Raw genomic sequence first — 18,126 nt, forward strand, 5'->3', positions numbered from 1 at the left:
CTGCTGCATTACGTAAAAATGGCCTGCTTCAAATTTTGCCAATACCTTACACCCATTTGGTAAACCAAAAATTCCACTTAAATGCGACGGTAATGCCACTTCGTCACAGAAATGATCTAAGACTTATTGTACATCGTCTCCAAGAGGACTCACTCCTATTTCCGCTAGTGACTCGACTGTTGCAACTTCTAGTCTAAAATTAACATGCAGCTTATCTCGCAAAAGATTCCTTGTAAACCTTCCTAGACCAGTAGATATTACTTAAAAAACAGTCCAATACAAGGACTATAAGTAGAAATGGGAAGATAATCCCAATCAACCAGGAACCAGTGAGTTAACCACCAATTTTTTGTACATTTTACGACAGTTATTCTGTAAAGTTGTAATTCACAATTCAAAAAAAGGCTATTTAAACATACTAATAAAAAATAATGATATTAATAACTTTTTCCAATCCCTAGTTGTAAGCTGAATTTGTATTTTTGAAGCAAACTATAGCAATGCAGAGGATGCACAAAGGTTAAGAAAAGACTTAGCTGTTTCACAAAATAATTATTATTGTAATAATAATTGTATCTGTTTCACAAAATAATTATTATTGTAATAATAATTATTTTGTGAAACAGCTAAGTCTTTTCTTAACCTTTGTGCATCATGAAGGAGTTTCACCATGTTACGCCAACCACCATCGCATTTAATGCAGAGGATGTTTTTTTGATAACTTATCCCCTTTGAAAGGGAGAGGGACCTTTGAAAGCATCGAAGGATATGGATAGCATCCAATAGAACAGGAAAACCTTTAATTTGAGGCTGTTTTGCAAGAGGTAGTAAGTAGTGTTTTATGGTTTCCCTTACTTTGTATTCTTCGATATTTTTTTTGATAAAGGTGCGTTGAAAATCCATCCAAAGAAATGAAAAAGACAAGAAGTTGAAGATGACTGAGAGATACCTAGTGATCATACCAGGTCATTCGAAGATCGATAATTCCTAAGAGGATAAGGGGAAAGCAAAATTTGCATAGCACGGTTACACTTGTCAGCCTTGTTAATTGGGATGGATCAGCAATGAGGAAATAGGAATGATCTCTTACAATAAGCTACATTAGATTAGGCAATATTCACTATTATTGCGTGATTAAATAATTAAATTTAGGCAGTCAAAAATAATAAAAACACCAGTTGCCAACAGGTAATTCAGAAGGCCAATTGCTGGTGATTGCCTCAAGTGGGACCAATGGCATTTGTTCTTACATCAGTTTTTTGTACAGTCAGAGTTTGTAAGGCAGAGGCTTTACTCAATATGAAAAATATATCAAAGATAGTAGTAAAGATTCTGGAGTTTAGCCTGAGAGGACATGTATTGATTGAACATGCATGTGTGAAAACTTTGAATAAATTACCATGAGAAAAAGATCACCTGGACTGAGAATCAAAAACAGACCTTAAGGTTTCCAAGCTAATGTACAGGATCATTGAACTACACAGGTTCCTTGATTCTCATGGCAATTTTAGAGGCAATTCCACAGACCTAGCTGCTGTCCTTGCAGTTCACCATTATGGCATAGCAAGGGGAAAGCAGGAGTTGAAGAATCCCCCCAACCAATTCCTGAAAAAGTTGATGGGAGCTGAATTAACTTTGTGAAAGACTATACTCACTATGATGAAGAACAACAGCTATATTGCTGAGAAAATGAAAAAAAAAATTTACTTAAATAAATTGGTGGAATAAAAAAATATTTTTTCATTTTATCATTAAGATGAACTTCCACAAAGTTGAGCCTGAGATGATGTAGATAGGCTATTTTACTATTCACCCTTGTTTTAAAGCAGTTTGGATACAGTTTTCACTCAACTATGTATTAAAAATTGCATAACTGAGTAGTTAAATAAGCGTGGAAAATAGGAAATAAAAGTCTTTTTCTTATTCATCATATCACCTCTTCTAGGTCCATCAGTTTGTCTTGAATTACATAGGTCAAGGTCACACCAGCCCAAATTTCAAACATACAAGTTCATTCTACTCTGAGGGAAACTTATCAAATATAAAAGAGCAGCATCATTTTGGCACTCCCTTAGAGATCACAAATAGCTTGATTCATGAGACTCACAGTAATAGAGGTAAAGGTTTTTCTTCAACCTCTGATGGGCCATGAAAAGGAGACGAAGTGAATGATGAAAATTACTTCATAGCTAAAAATTATGCATAAGAACTTGTGGCTACTTTTGGATGTATTTACCTCAATGATTGAGACATAGGTTATACCTGTTGGCAAGCTATACAATTCCCTCTTCATAGAATGTAGCCCCAAATGAATAAGTTCCCCTGTTGACCTGATGCTCATCAACCATTTGAAAATGCTGCCTTCCTAGCCACATCTCCAGCAAAAAGAAGGAAGTCAATAGGTCAGAATTAAGGACTTCCATTGCCAGAGATTATAGGAATTCCAGAAATAGGCATATCTCTTCTTTTGTTTTGAATGGCTCTTGCCATTATCATAATTTTCTGCACCATATAGCAGTATACAGTGGAACCTCGTTAAAGCGAGTACGGGCTATTGCGAGACCCCCGTCATAACGAGATATAGCCAAGGCACCGTCATTTGACCCTATAATAAGCATGTAAAAAAAAATTCATTTTTACGAGGCCCTTTTGGTGCCGGCACTCGCCATAGCGAGAGTTTCCATCGCCGGAAAACTTTCACCAAGAGTGAAGAAAGATCTGAGGTTTTCCCGGCATATGATGATGTTGAAGTTGTTGCGGGTTTCGTTTCCCAGCGGATGAGGTTCTCCATCTCTGCCGACGTTTCGGTGGTTGTGTCGTTCATCGTTATCAGGGCTTGTCTTCGAGTTGAGTGATCCGACTTATATAGTATGGGCTCCTGGTCAGGTGACTTGTGATTGGTCCGGCTTTTCCCACCTTTTTTCCCAGGCCTCACTGATGTAATTAAGCACCGGTTTCCAGGAGTTGCTAAGGGCGTAACCAGCATCACGATTCATGGTGTTAGTCGTCGTCCAAATTTCAATTGCTTCCTTGGTCAGCCTTTCGCAGAAATTGTCCACACGGCACAGGACCTTCGTGTTCTCCCAGCGAATGGCATGGTCGCGCGATATGCTGTGCTAAGCCACGGCGGATTTTTTCAGTTGGCCAAGCCTGAAATGCCGTTGGTATTCTTTTATCCTGGTAGCAATAGTCCTTCCTGTCTCACTGACACATACCTGGCCACATTCACATGGAATCTGGTAGACCCCTGGTGTCATAAGGCCACAGGGATCCTTGGCCGTCACGAGTTGGTTTCTCAGTTTTGCAGGTGGGCAAAAATATGTTTTAATATCATGCCTCTTGAGTATTCAAGCTATTTTACAGTTACTAGTATGTTTCTTCTTCTATTTCCCTTAATGAATGTATAAATAAAAAGGTATAGAGTGGAACCTCAATCTATTGTTTTTCAAGGGGATGGACGAAAAAAAAAACGATGAATGCAGGAATGTTTGACAGGGTTGCCTATGCAGCAGTACAACTCAGGATTTAGGCGAGTAATTGTGATTTCCTTTAAAGGATTCAAACAGGAACTAAGCTGATTAATGGAATATTTTAATTTTATGGAAACAGTTTGGGCATATAGTTGATTCAACTAACATCTCTCTCAAATATCCTAAGGGGACACACCACCTTGCAAAAAAATGATTTCATGCCGTCTCGGCATTTACACTGCTACGATGGATTTCTGTCTGATGTATACATTCTTATCTACCAAACGCCATTTTAGCAGCACAAGGCAGCCATAATTGACCATAATTTTGATATGTGGAAGTGGAGTTTGTGGAATGTAAATAGAATCCTTATTATATCAATATTCTGCATTTCAATAATAAAGTTACAACAATCAACTTCTGCATTATAATATCTCAGCACAAACAATTTTCTGTGGTCCTGACAAAATTTGCATGCAAAAGCATAGGCAAGCTTCGTCATTACCAAATTTCAGGATTACCAGTGATGTCTATCTGAGTCAGTTTTTATATCAATTGTACAAGCTGTACATTATAGCAAAATGTGGAGGGAAAAGTACAACTAGGGAATGCCACTTAGAGAGGAACACAAACCTAGGTCAGTGCTCCATCTAAGCCCTCAACAGGTCCAAGCCACAACATCACTGCCCCAAACTATATCGTGAATCCCACCAAATTTACTCATTCAAGGATGAGCACTTGTTATTTCATCCTTATTTTGAACTTCATAAGGATTGGAACTCAATTTTCAATTTCCAATAACCAATTTGTGATGGGAAACCATCGGAAAGGAAGCTGGTGCACTAGGGATGTGCGAGTAGTACTTTTTGACCTTGAGTCGAGTATCGAGTCGAGTATGATAATTCTTGAACTAGGCAATACAGCAATGCATGCTCCAACACATTCTCATTTCTTTCAATCCCCTAACGAATTCTCTATTTCGAATGCTTAGCTTGAGGTAGAAAGGAAAATATAACAGCGAACGTTGATGATAATTGAGTCACAATCAGGAGATGAATGAAAATTAATGTGTCTAAAACAGTTCCGTAACCACAATTGAAATGAATTACCCTCTAGTAATATTTCGTCAATGTATGTATCTAAACTGCTCAGATGAACAAAGATACTTGTACAATTTTAATTAAGATTGTATATGTAAGTGTATCATGCAATATTTGATCCTTTCAAATTCTCATGCAGAAAAACCAATTGTTCTACATGCTCAGGCAGTAGGTTTTGACGTCTCCATGTTACATTATTACTGCCTGGAAAAAAATGTCTTTTGCAACTCACTTGTGTAACTGGACAAGTACTTTGTTTCCAAAGTACCAAAGTTTGGGAACCTTGGGAATTTTGATTAAAAGTTATATCAACGATTTATATGGATCTTGAATATTAAAGGTAATTTTAGTGGACGAAGCGAACAAACTATAGAACTTAGCTTTAGCTTTATGCATCAAAAAAAGACGTTTCCTTTATTTCTCACTTCGTTTAGTCAACCATAGCATCTATATTCTTTTATTTCAAGAGGGAAAATAAACACAACAAAGGAATAAACGAAAATTAACATGGGACGTTTTAGTGCTCATAAAGGCTAAAAGATGGCATCAATTATGATGTCAAACACTGGGAAAAACCGGCATTGCCCGCTGAAACGTAAAAGTTGCATTTTTTCCATAGAAATCCTAGCAATTTTTACATATTCACTCGGCATTTGAATAAAGAAAGTATGGTAGGGCATAAAAGTATCGAATAAGAAAGTATGAGCGATGCTGTGGTCCACTATGATTACTCCGAATACGCCACCTGGGTGGAAGACGGTCGGACGCCTCGGCTGATGAAAAAGTATTCGGCACCTAGGTCGACTACTGTAGTGGTTGACTGCTACGTAGCTGTAACTCCTAGGCCAAGGCATTAGAACGACTTAATAAACGATAGTACCACACGAGTTTCATGATAGCACCTACTGTCAGCAGATTTCTGAACTTACTGCCCTCGAATGCTCTGTAACCTAAACTACTCGACTTGATTCGACATTCGTAATACTACTCAAATCACCGGAGCCTAGTACCAACTACTCGACTCGATTTGAATTTTCGAGTACTCGCAAATCCCTATGGTGCACTGCTCTACTCGGTAAAAATAACCCCATTAGCCACCACCATCGAATTCTACACTCATAACACATATCATAACAGCACTGAACAAGTGTCGAAATGACACAATAATTGTCCTACCAGTGAGCTTGGAGTCTTCTTTGATCCTCAGGTTATTTTTGAGATGATAAGTGCCATAACTTCACATTAGAAAAAGATTCAAGACTACTTGCTGAGCTGTCTGGCACTGTATCAATTAGCAACAAGAGCTTATGGAAGCCGTGAGCTAGAATTTTTGGCGCCACAATAAGGAAATTGCATGAATTCATGCCTACATTGAACGATGTTTTGGACTTCGGCATGATTTCCAATTTTTCACTGGCATGAAGGAAAGCTTGGGAATAACCAAGAAGGTTGTCAATTACATTCAGGTTTGTCAGAAGCTGGAGTTAGACCTAAAGCCTCTCCTTTTCATGCAAAGTCCCTGCTGGTCGGCAGCCCACTTGCATGACTGCATACCAATTGACAAGTCGGGAGCTCTGTGCTATAGGTTTTCAAGCATTGAGGATGTAGACTTGAGATTCTTTGTAATGGAAAAATTTAACATCTCACCTAGAATTCTGGAAATTTCTATGTGAGACATTAAAAATTTATCAACATATTTATGTGACGCCATGAAATGAAATTTTTTTCTTCTTGTAATAATAAGGTGGATAAGCCTAGATGGTAAAATTAAGTTTTTTGGTTTAAACATCTATCACGGAAAAACTAAAATGTATTAAACTCTAACCACTCTTACTAATAGTACTTGTAAACTTATTATGCTTATTGTCACAAAAAATACCTGTTCATTTAAAACTTCCTTTTCTTCTCTAGCTAACTTGTGTAATTGATTAGATTTTATCCTCTCAGACATCAGCTTGAAGTTTGCATCATCCTTCTCCCTAAGTTGTTGGATCAGTCGAGAATTTTGCTCCTGCATGTCTTCAAATGCTTGACCAGTAACCTCCATTTCATTCAAAAGAGCTTCCTCCTCCTACAAAAACAGAAATATGCCAGTTATTAATGGCATGTATTTGTACATCCAATACTAATGGAACACTTCCACAGAAAAGAGTTATGAAAAGTTAGTACATTCCATAAAACATATACCTTAAAAAATTAAAATTAATTAATTAATTTTTTCCAAAAATAAGCTGAAAAATATTTAAGAATAAATAATTCAAAGAAAAAATCCAAAATTGAAAATCAATAGTATATCCACAGCTGATAAAACACCACAGAAACCACATGCAATGTCATTGCATATCCCAAAAACCATAAATGCACACCACATCAACATACACAAAATTTAGTAATGTGAAAGCTGCATTCAGTGCTTATTAGGCATTAAAGCAAAACAAATTAAAATGCACCAGGAAAAATAATAAGACTTGCATTGCATAAAAATAATCACAAAAATGGACATCCATACATCTTGCCAGAATTGAATAAAAACTTTTTTTACTATCTACTTTCGTCTTGCCGTAGGATTTTGCACACAGCCAACATATCATATAGCAGCATTTTAAATCTTGTACAAAAGCATAAATAAACTATGGCAAAGGCTAAAACATTCAAGGTAATTAACTAAATATATCTAGTCAAATGACCTTAAGGTATATACCTGGAAAATGTGAAAAATAAGAATGGCAATAGGAAAAATAGTGAAACCTAAATACTAAGGATGGGTTCAATAACTCTTTTTTGATGATTATGATTTCGAGACAACAGAATCCAATCAAGTATAATAGAAGCTATATCAGGTTTGAGGTTTTTTTTTTGACTCGATAACAACTGAAAGCATGATACCCACAAAAAGTTATTACTTACCTAACCTAGATATACATAGAAGTATCAATATTTCTCAGTTGACCCTCTAAGGTCTTGCTGGAGACGATCACTTGTTATTGCACTTTGCATTGTATTTGGGTCAATGTGTCATACATAAGCTAGGTTAGCATTATGATTCATCGCAAAATACATACACAGTAGACTCCCGATTATCCGGGATAATGATGGGGATGGACGGCATGAATAATCGCAAAACACAGATAACCCAAACTAAGTCTTGAAATGTTCATAATTTACGTAAAAAAAACAAGATATTATTATTTTTGCCGTTATTCTGCTATTTTCGAGTGCTTCCTGTACTCAATGAGAGCTTTCTTTGCCAGTACGTGATCTTTTTAGCGACGATAACATGGTTTTACTCGTATTATTGCTCAATGTACGGCCTAGTTTCAAAAACCACATATCCGTGGCTTTGTGATCACGGATACAGAAATGTGGTTTGCACAAATGCTTCAAAACCACTGCCTGACATTGGAAACTAGATTGTCAGGCACCACGTAACGCAGTCGCATCTCGCACAAGTTGCCCGGGTTGCAACTGCTGCCGGATGTGTATCCGTGATCACGGAGCACGGTCGTGCACTGCGAGGCTTGGAAAACACTAACATTGTGCTCCCGTGAATGCAGATAGCGCGCGATCCCTTCCGTTTTACAAAGGGGATTCTGATGGAAATGATAAGTGCGGTGCATCCTAGCATTAATGCAGTGATTCCGATGATTTCGCGTACGATTTAATTGTTTTATAAAGATCACGTCAAAAATTGAGCGAGAGTGAAAATCATGCACGGATAATCCGAAACCCGGATAAACCACAGCCGGATAATCGGGAGTCTGCTGTAACTGAAATAATATTAAATGTAGTTACATTCTATCTAATTGATTATAGCTTTCGCAGATCAATGATTATAACATAAACTTCATTTCTGGTTGTTTTTCAAGTATGTACAAACATCGACGTGAGGTTCGACATCGACGACAGTTTTCCTCATCAACTATGAGGAAAACACCATAAAACAAAGTTTATTTCTAATGCTATACCTCTTTCCTAAAGTGGATCAACCTACTTCATGCCCTCCATATTAAAATCAGGAAGCTTGTCCTAGTTCAACACTATTGTGTAAACTATAAAATCGAAAATTAGTCGCTCTTTGGCTTTATTTGAGCTATCACTAAGCTGTTACAGATTGCTCATTGGGAGAGCACTATGCCAACACATGGCAGTATTGAATTAACGTATAAGCGCGTGTAAGAGGCGCACCTTTTTTCCCAGAAATTAAAGCTGAAAATGGGGGAGTGCCTAATACACAAACTTCTTATCTTCCCCTCCCCATCACCACGCGCAAGTCCAAGGGGAACCGAGTGGCCTTGGTTTTCAGCATGAGTCAGTCATCTGAAACGTAGGTCAAAAACGAGTGGCAAGCAGGTGAGTTTCTCCCTTAGTGACATTTTTAAAATGCTGTTTGTTTTTCTTACTTGTAAGCATCGCGCCTTCACGTTGGTAGCTTAGAGGTATACATGGAAAAGATCGCGCAGGGTTTATTTGTATGGAGGGTGAACTAAATTTTCTGCCACGAGTGGGTATCCCGCGCCATTTATACTGCAATTACTAATCGTATATTAAACGTATCGCTGTTATGAGGATTATTGCAACTGAAAATTATACTGGTGTCAAAACCTGCAGTTTAAAAACTCGAACGAGTGAGTACATTGTTGAACTAAATGGTGGATGGAAGAAATCGGAAATGCTTATAAGTGAAGAGCGCTGAAGGAGAGGGAGAAGGAGGACGTTGTTGCCTTCAAAGCGAAGGCGTAGCAATGTGATATACGCAGTTTGTGTTGCCTTAACCTTCCAGTCCGTCTCCTCTTGTTTGAATGTGCTCATGCTACGCTTGTTTCTTCCGAAATGGTCCTGTTTGGACTATGTTGAATATTAGTAGCCTTGTTGCGACTATAAATCTTTGGGTAAATAAATTTAATAAAATTAGAGCTAAAAAAACTAAAATTCTGTCAGATATGCATCACCTTAGGTCTCATACTTCTTTGAACCTCGTGCCCATCATACAATTGCTGAAAGCTATGGAGATATCTTCGAGCTCAGTAGGTGACTCACCTAGCATTTGGTCTCCAGAAACTGGGAGAATTGAACCTGGTAGACCGAAAAAGGTCAGTTGGTGAGATGGGGTAGGGATGAAACACGTTTCCATTATTCCCGTGTTACTTGATATTTTCCTTTGAGACCAGTGATTTATGGTCCGTGGAGTCACGGAAAGGAAAAAAAACGGCAGAGGCATTGCTGATGGAGGGTCGATTGTGGTTCCGTGAACTCTACAACATGGTTATAATCCTACGATGCTGAGATTCCCCCGATTGTGGTTCAATCTGGGAGGGTTCATGCAATGTGCCTGTCGTGTTTTGCCTTAAAATGTTCCACAGCAGCAATTCTATTACAATACTCCGATGAGAGCTTAAACAAAATTGTTCGTGAGTAGGACAAGCATCACACAGCAACGACATATGTGAAGAGAGGATTAGAACTCTTTCTACTCCCTCTTATGGGACATTGCATTCTCGAAAGCATTGATTTAAAATTTAGGATTCAAATTCAATTTCTTCGATGAATTTGGATCCAGAGTATAAGGTGAAGGGCACTATCCGTGGGTCTGTGGGATCCAAGGTATCCGATCCAACCATCCCTAGTAAGCATCATAAGGTTAAGACTACAAGTGAATACCTACATATCTCTGAGCACCATACATATCGTGTAAATTTAGCTGAAAAAATTCTGCGTTAATTTTTAGTATTGAAAGAGGAAATTTGGATAACTATCGAAAGTCCAGGCATAAGTATGCAACACCGCATGATAAATTTTAAAAAATGCCGCAAGTTTTTTCTTCTTTAGCTTCGATGCTGAAAGTAGGGGTGTGTCTGTTACACATGTGTGGCTCTTACACTTGCTTATACGGTATTACTAGTGTCTTTACTTATTCCTTGGCTTGTTTTTAAACGAATGCCTCAGTTGGGATAGTCACATTGATTATCTTGCCTTGGGTGTTATTTGATCAGAAGGATGATAATACTAACAAATACCGACACAGCCATTAGTTTATACTATGCATATCTTTATAGCAGATTGAAACATGGCATGGGAAAATTGCCCTGAATCTCAAAGAATTGTTGAACTTCAAAATTGGGCGATAAGAATCATTTGTAAGGCGAGACAATAAGAGTTGTAGAGATCAATTTAAAAAAATTGAGATCATGCCTTTATCTTAAATCAATATGTACGAATCAATATCACTAGTAAAAACTTTAAAAGGTAAATTTAACTTGAAGACAAATAAAAGTGTTCATAACCATGACACATGAAAAAAATCCAATTGTGTAACCAGCACACACAATCTTACTCTGTTCAGCAAAGGGCCTACATAGACAGAGTGCAAATGGGGAACTTGCATGGGTCGTCAATTGCTCTAAAAACTATTTTGAATAAGTAAAATGGATATATTAGCTCGCAAAAATACCTTTAGTTTCTCCATTCAACATCAAAAGAAATAAAAAAATTGCATTTAAAATCGAGAAAAATTTCTCTGAGCCGACCACTGCACGAAGACACCCGAACATTGCCTAGGCCAGGCGTGACGTCATAGGGACTAAAAAACCATAGGGAGTTGGGAAATACGCTGAGCGCATGCTGTAAAATTTGTTTTGAGGGAGTATTTAGCCGCTCATCGTTGCTTTATTATGTTCTGTTATTCTTGGGCAAGTGTTCCTATTGCTATTGTGCTACGATTATAACTTGGGATATTAATAATGCGACATCGGGATGATGAAGTACAAGCGTTTCACTTCGTATGTTTTAGTTATCAGAAAAATGGATGATAATGTTGCCGCTCTTTCAAATAGTACACCTGAAATTCATCTACATCTACATAATACCCCGCAAGCCGCCTAAAAGGCGTGTGGCATGGGGTGTTGGGACACCAGCATTTTATTTAGGACACCAAAAATTGATGCCACGACCCTCATGGAATTTGTTTTGACAAACGTCAGCGGCAAATCAAGATGTAAAAAAACTTGTAATACTGGAGGATAACGATCGTAAGCTGTGCTGTTGACAGTAGAGTAAGCTGTGCTGTTGAATTTGGCAACGCCGAATTAGCGGAGAAGGTAGTCCTATCCTACGTTATGAATCCACAGCAAAACAGTCTGCACACAATCCACATGTGAGATCGCGAATCGGTTCCGCTGCCAACACACACACAAGCTACAACCTATTTCGATGATATAGGTAAATCCATAAACAATATACTAGCATATACCATAAAAATATAGTGGGAAATAGGCAAATACTCTTATCAAAAACTGGAAGTCACTGTCACATTTTTATATTCATCACCTACAACTTACAATAACAGAGCACGTTATGATGAAAACAACTATTTATTCCCTGATTTAAAGCCTTAAATTAGCCCACACAAGTGACACAGGTGACTTTTCTCACTAGTATTCGTTGAATAAATGGAATAACAAACTTCACACACAGTTTTTATTTCAATAGCTTGATCATGAAATATCATATCTACGGTGAACAACGGAGGTTAATACGACACTGACAATTTTTACACTATTGTTAGACATTTATCGTAGCGTAATATCACTTTTTACAATTCAATCACGATGGAACACTGATAACTCTTGGCCGATATTTTTCAACCTAGTCAAACTTTGTGCATTACCACTGGCAACTGTGATTATTAGCATTAGCTTAACAGGATATGTCACATTGAAAATAACATTATTTTGGCACAAAAATATTCCTAGATGTCTCCAATCAGTGAGCAAAAGTTGCATTGACTGGAATTCACCTCATAATACAAGCACTAAACGACGAATTCTACGGTACCTAGAAATATGAAGTTATTGTATTAAAGCTAAGCGGACAATAGTAAACATCAAAATCGTTCTAATTACATACTTAAATGAATGATATGCCGTCGATAACATCAACTTACAATTAACATATCCCCCTTCCAACGGACGTGGCTCAGACTCCTACAACGATGTTATTTAGGTAAAATTTTTGGTTTAACTGCTTAAGTTTTATATTTTATGCCCTTACTCAGATATTAATAATATAAATAATACAAAATATGAGGGCTTCCGAGCATCTATCGTTGGATATTTATCTTTAAATAGAAAATAATCAACACGTCTAACAAACGAAGCTCTCACAACTGCTGGCAACTATTACAAACAATCACAACAATAGCTTCTTGTGATGTTTAGGCACCTTTGACGTCATCGAGGCTTCGTTGGCAGTGGCTTGGGGGTGAGGGTGTTTTTCCCGCGCTTTAAAATTTGTTATATTTATCATTGAATATCTCACGAAGGAAAACTCAGATATACATGCAGTTTTCTTGGTTGTATTCAGAAAATAATTTTCTGTCCGCATGTGAAATAAAAAAAATTCATGCAAGTTCCCCATTATTGAACAATTTACCAGTTGAAATAAAAAAAGCCAAGACTGGTTTGTTTTAAAATTAAATTGAAAAAATAATTCCTTGACAACTGTTTTTTACAGTGTAAGAGAATTCTTGTCAAATGATTGATAATATGTATTTCTGTATGCTGTTCAACAATTCAAATATGCAAAGCCATTTTATTGTATACTACCTTTTTTCATTGAGTGAAGGGGCCTATAAATGTTATAACATATCAACAGGACCAATAAATCCATCCATCTATAATTTGTCTGGCAAGTCAGCCAAACAGCTCTCCTCACCTAATGGCTCCTCTTTCCTACCTGCTGCTTGTCTGTCACTCGTCCAGGATGTGACCAATAACTGTTGCTTCTTTGAATGGTAACCTAAGTTAGAAGTATATACAGAATTCTCATGTGGAATAGAAAATTTCCATGAGAGGTAAAAATGAACCCCTTCTACCAGAAATTAAATGATCACAAGGAAACTGATACAGCAGCCAAAAGAGAATAAAACTACATATCAGAACATTAAGACCCTTTTCATGAGAACTAATTATTTGGATCCATAACATCAATAAATTTGAAAAATTACAGTGATTTACCTAAAATTACCTCAATAAAACAAGACCCCAAGGTCCTCAAATAAACACTCGCAATAGAGATTTGTCACATTACCGGAGGTGGAGCAAATAATAGCAAAAAAGCCTATTGTCAACACTTGTACAGGTACAGGACTTGCAGCGCTGCACACTAGGGCGGATCGGAAAAATCATTTTTTTTTTCAAATCCATCTGGCCCAATGAAAAAAAGTTGTGGGACCGATCAAAAATAAGGCCTTAAAACTTTGAGACCTCTAGGTGAACCCCAGACCCTTGCTAAAATGCAATTTAGGGGGGGAATGTCAAAATTCGAAAAATATAATATTTTATGGTCATTTCTTATACATTTTGCCGAGTTACTGCCCTTAGGGCAAAAATTTCGTGCATTTTGACGTATCTACCACCGTTTAGCCACAAAATGCCTAATTTGAGTCCGCACCCGCGAAGAGAATATTACAACGCCCACACAGTGTCGCGGATACAAGAGCGGCCGGCCGATCCCGTCCCCTCCCCACTCAGTTCTCCCCCTCCCACACCTCGAATACAGCAAAATTCACCGCAACCCCCTGCACCAATGCCTTTTTGGTCTCGTAACAGCTCCGCCGTTCCTCGTTAGAAGGCAGCTTTGCCGCGCAGGGGCAGAGGTAGCCCCCATGCAGCTGCTCCACAATGTTCTCGGAACGGCTTCACCGTTCCTCGTAAGAGGGCAGCTTCGCCGCCCAAGGGTTACCAGAGACCACCGCGCCCACGACTACTCACAATGGCCTTGCCGTTTCTCGATTAGAGGGTTTTCACTCCTCACCAAGCTGTGTGTACTACCACCGGTCACCTGTGTTGGACAATAATTCTGAAGCGATTAGTGCAAGAGGTAGGAAAATGCGATGGAATGGTGAACAATAGTACCCAAAAACGCGACTCATTAGCTTATTTTAATTTTTTGAGGGGAGTCCAGGGGGTTACCGCGGGTTCTTATGTGTGTATTGCCTGCGGTCACTACTGTCCACATGAATTCCGTAGCAATGAATCATAGTGGTAGGGTATAGCGGCGGAATTGAGGCGAAAATAACCCCAAAATGGTGACTTTTTAGAAAATTATATGTTTTGAGGGTTTTCAAGGAAGCGATTGGAGGTTTTACATGTGTTTTCCTGTATGTTATTGGTTATCCCGCCCACAGTTAAAATTCCAGCTCTCTAGCTTTAGTAGAACCATGAATTTTCGACGACTACTAACATTTAGATTACAAATTCCACCTTCTCCACGTAGCAGTGCACAGGCGTACTAATAAGGCATCACTCACGTGAATTTCGTGGCAGTACCTTGTGGGGAAGTGCTTTAAAAAAATTCATGTTGAAGTGTCCGTGTGCTAGAACTCTCTAACTCATTATGAAGATTTCATTTCCAAATGCTAGCATAACAGTTTAAGACCCTGACGGCCGTATTCATAGTTTCCTTAGTAAGCTACTAACGCCTAAGTAGCGTTCTAAGTAGTAGCATAATAGCACAATGGTATTCATAGATCGTTAGTAAGGGCTACTAAGCTTAGTATGCTACTATCTTAGTAGCTGGCTCTGAGTCGCCCTCCGGCCTTATCTAAGGGAGCTACTAAATATGGCGGACCGTTGTGGATGATCAAACTCCGGTTTTATTTGTATACTGTCATAGAGCTTTTACGCATTTGTGCCAAAATGGAATACGAGAATCCATTCTTCAAGTAAGGCAGGCAACCTATGTAGTGTAATTGTTGACAGGAATTGAAAGTTTTTTGTCGCTGCGAGGAAGCTACGACTTGCAGTGAACTTGTGCCTCTAGTGTAAGTGAACACAATTTGTGCATTCAATGCGCCCCTAAGTGAATTGATTGCATATAGACGATGAAGTAAAGAGTGAAGCGACAAGTGAAGTGATTTGTGAGTGTATGAGCTTCGACAAAATTATTTATTTCTTGCATACTGGTTTAATCATTTCGATCAAAGGTATCTACTAGCTGTTGCGAAGGGGATATGTTTCATATTTGAAGCAGTTGTTCTTTAGGGATACAGCAAATGATTATAAATTTCCATTCGTTTGTGCGCTTTTAATTTGTGTTTGATTATATTACTTATTCTAGTAACTTTATCGTGAGCTTTCGGCAGTGTTTACATTCCGCGTATTTCGTTGCGCTGTTGTTTTTGTTTTGAGAGTGAGATTGGAAGTTTCTTGATGTTACAATTTCTAGTTTAAAAATTTGTTTCAGCCTATTTATTTCATTGTCTACGTAATGGTAATGTGAAATAACATCATTAACTGATTCTAAATCATTAGTGATGAGTGGGAAGTGAGATGTGAAGAATTCTTTCGATCGTCAACGAGTACGAATTCTTTTGGTGTGTGCAGAGTGATTGGAAAACTAATTATCATGCTTTACTAGAGTTACGTTATAGTGTTTTAAATTAAGAATGAGTCAAGTTTTTCATTGAACCAGTTGATTCGGAATGTACGGATTATAAGTGTCATACAGACAGCTCGTGAAATGTGAAGTGAAATGTTGTGTGCGTTGTAGTGCTATTTGAGATATGATCAGCAATAAATAAGTAACATAAGTTCCGTTAATTATGCTTTGTTTTTACATTAACCACCTCTAGTAAACTATATGCCGTATATTTCCGCACACTGTCAATATTTGAAATATTTAAATGTAGCGAAGCAGATTGTTGTTTCCTTGACTAACATTTTAGGAGTTGCAAACATATGTTACTAATTGCTCGCACGTAGGTGTTTGTAACGTAATCAATGTGTATCATTCACACATTTATCTTAACGCTTTTTTCTTAAAGATTCATTTCTGCATTGCAAAACTTTTCGTTTCTACTCCGCTATTGAGGTGTATCTCTGCTTTCCGAATACAAATGTGTATAATACTGACGTTGCTAGTTATATTTTTCCATACTAATCACACATACACTAATGGAAACAACTATCGGAAGTGCAATAAATATGCAATGCATACGGTCAATGAATACACGGCCGTTTGTACAACAATAACTGCATCTCAAACATACAAATGCTTCGGTAGTACTCATAAATTACCCTTTCCCAATGGTATTGCATAATTGTTGTGTACAGCAATCAAAAAATGTCTGCGATGCGATATCATATCGAATTATCCATTATGAAGTAGAAATTTCAATGCATTTTGCTGAATCATTTTCTTTTGTTCGATAGTTTTACGAATTTTCCGCGCCACGGAGGATTCAGATGCAGTGTTGTCAAGCGTAGCCAGGCGGGTTGAACCGAAATCGCTACCGAGTATCGGCTGCCGAGCTGGCTAGTAGCATACTGAGTTAGTAGCTCTTAGTAGCTCACTTAATAGAATCCGTGAATACCATATCTTAGAAGGCGACTAAAAGATCTTAGCAGCCGACTAAGTTAGTCGCCCTACTAGTGTGTTTTAGCGGAAATCTATGAATACGGCCGTGAGTGTGTAAAGATTTTATCATTTAAAAAAATAATTTGAAAGCTTATAATAATGATTTTTAATCAGTAAAAATATAAAAATTAGTACGTAAATCTAAAAAGCATTCCTTTAATTGTAGGTGGCTGCTGGTAATCTTCCACTGCAGGCACAGAACTGTGCAGAATGGGCATCAAGGGACATGTGTGCAGAGTGCCACAGTGCCAAGTGAGTGCCCAAGCAATATACCATGGTAGGATACATGCTCAGTAACGTTTCTGGTGGAAGTTCAAATGAAATTGCAGAATATGGAACCATCACAGGCAAAAAGGAAAAGGAGAAAATATCTCTTGACAAGAAGATTGAAATTATTGAAGAGCTGATTGAGAAAAAGTTCTGTTGCAGCCAATTATGGAATCCTGCCGTTGATTATGTCAAATATTCTCACCGGCAATGGGGATCTCACCGTAAAAGTGGAGTCAGGCTTATCACTGAAGAGAAAAATACCTTCACCCTGCCAAATCCTCCCACATGGAAGAGAAGCTCTACTTCACCTTTTGTAAGTACTAAGAGCAAAATTGCCATTCAGTGGGCCAATATTGCAAGAAAAGGCAGATATAGTTCTGTATGCAAAACCATGGAAGCCATTGCACCAAGGCCGATAATGTCTTTCAAAAGAAAATTAATAATTGTAAATGTTTAAATGCCTGGTTGACAAACTTTCAAGCCAGATTTAATATTGTTTCATTGAATAAAGTAGAGAGGAAGCTCAGTGGGACAGTCAAATTTTAGATAGGTGGTATATCGATAATGGCAATAAACCGTATAAGCACGTGTAAGAGGCGCACTTTTTTCCCCAGAAATTGTAGCCGAAAATGAGGGTGCGCCTCTTACACAAACTTCTTATCTTCCCCCCTCCCCTTCACCGGTCGCAAGTCTAAGGGGAACTGAGTGGCCTTGATTTTCAGCGTGAGTCAGTCATCTGAAACCCTGGGTCAAAATCAAGCGGCAGGCAGGAGAGTTTCTCCCATAGTGACGTATTTTTAAAATGCTCCAGTTTGAATTTCTTGCAAGCATCGCGCCGTCACGTCGGTACCCCAGAGGTAAACATTGAAAAG

At 38.1% G+C, this 18,126-nt stretch overlaps 1 protein-coding gene across 2 annotated transcripts in view; it reads right to left on the bottom strand.

The window, feature by feature from the left end:
• The window catches only part of LOC124159329 (E3 ubiquitin-protein ligase Bre1), a 69,608-nt gene that overhangs the window by 10,453 nt on the left and 41,029 nt on the right, over positions 1–18,126 (bottom strand). For both annotated transcript variants that reach the window (XM_046535072.1, XM_046535073.1), the window contains one exon: positions 6,450–6,641. In XM_046535072.1, coding sequence (XP_046391028.1) covers positions 6,450–6,641 — 192 coding nt within the window. The remainder of the gene's footprint in view (positions 1–6,449; positions 6,642–18,126) is intronic.

This window comes from Ischnura elegans, chromosome 5, assembly GCF_921293095.1.
Source record: "Ischnura elegans chromosome 5, ioIscEleg1.1, whole genome shotgun sequence".
NCBI lineage: Eukaryota > Metazoa > Arthropoda > Insecta > Odonata > Coenagrionidae > Ischnura > Ischnura elegans.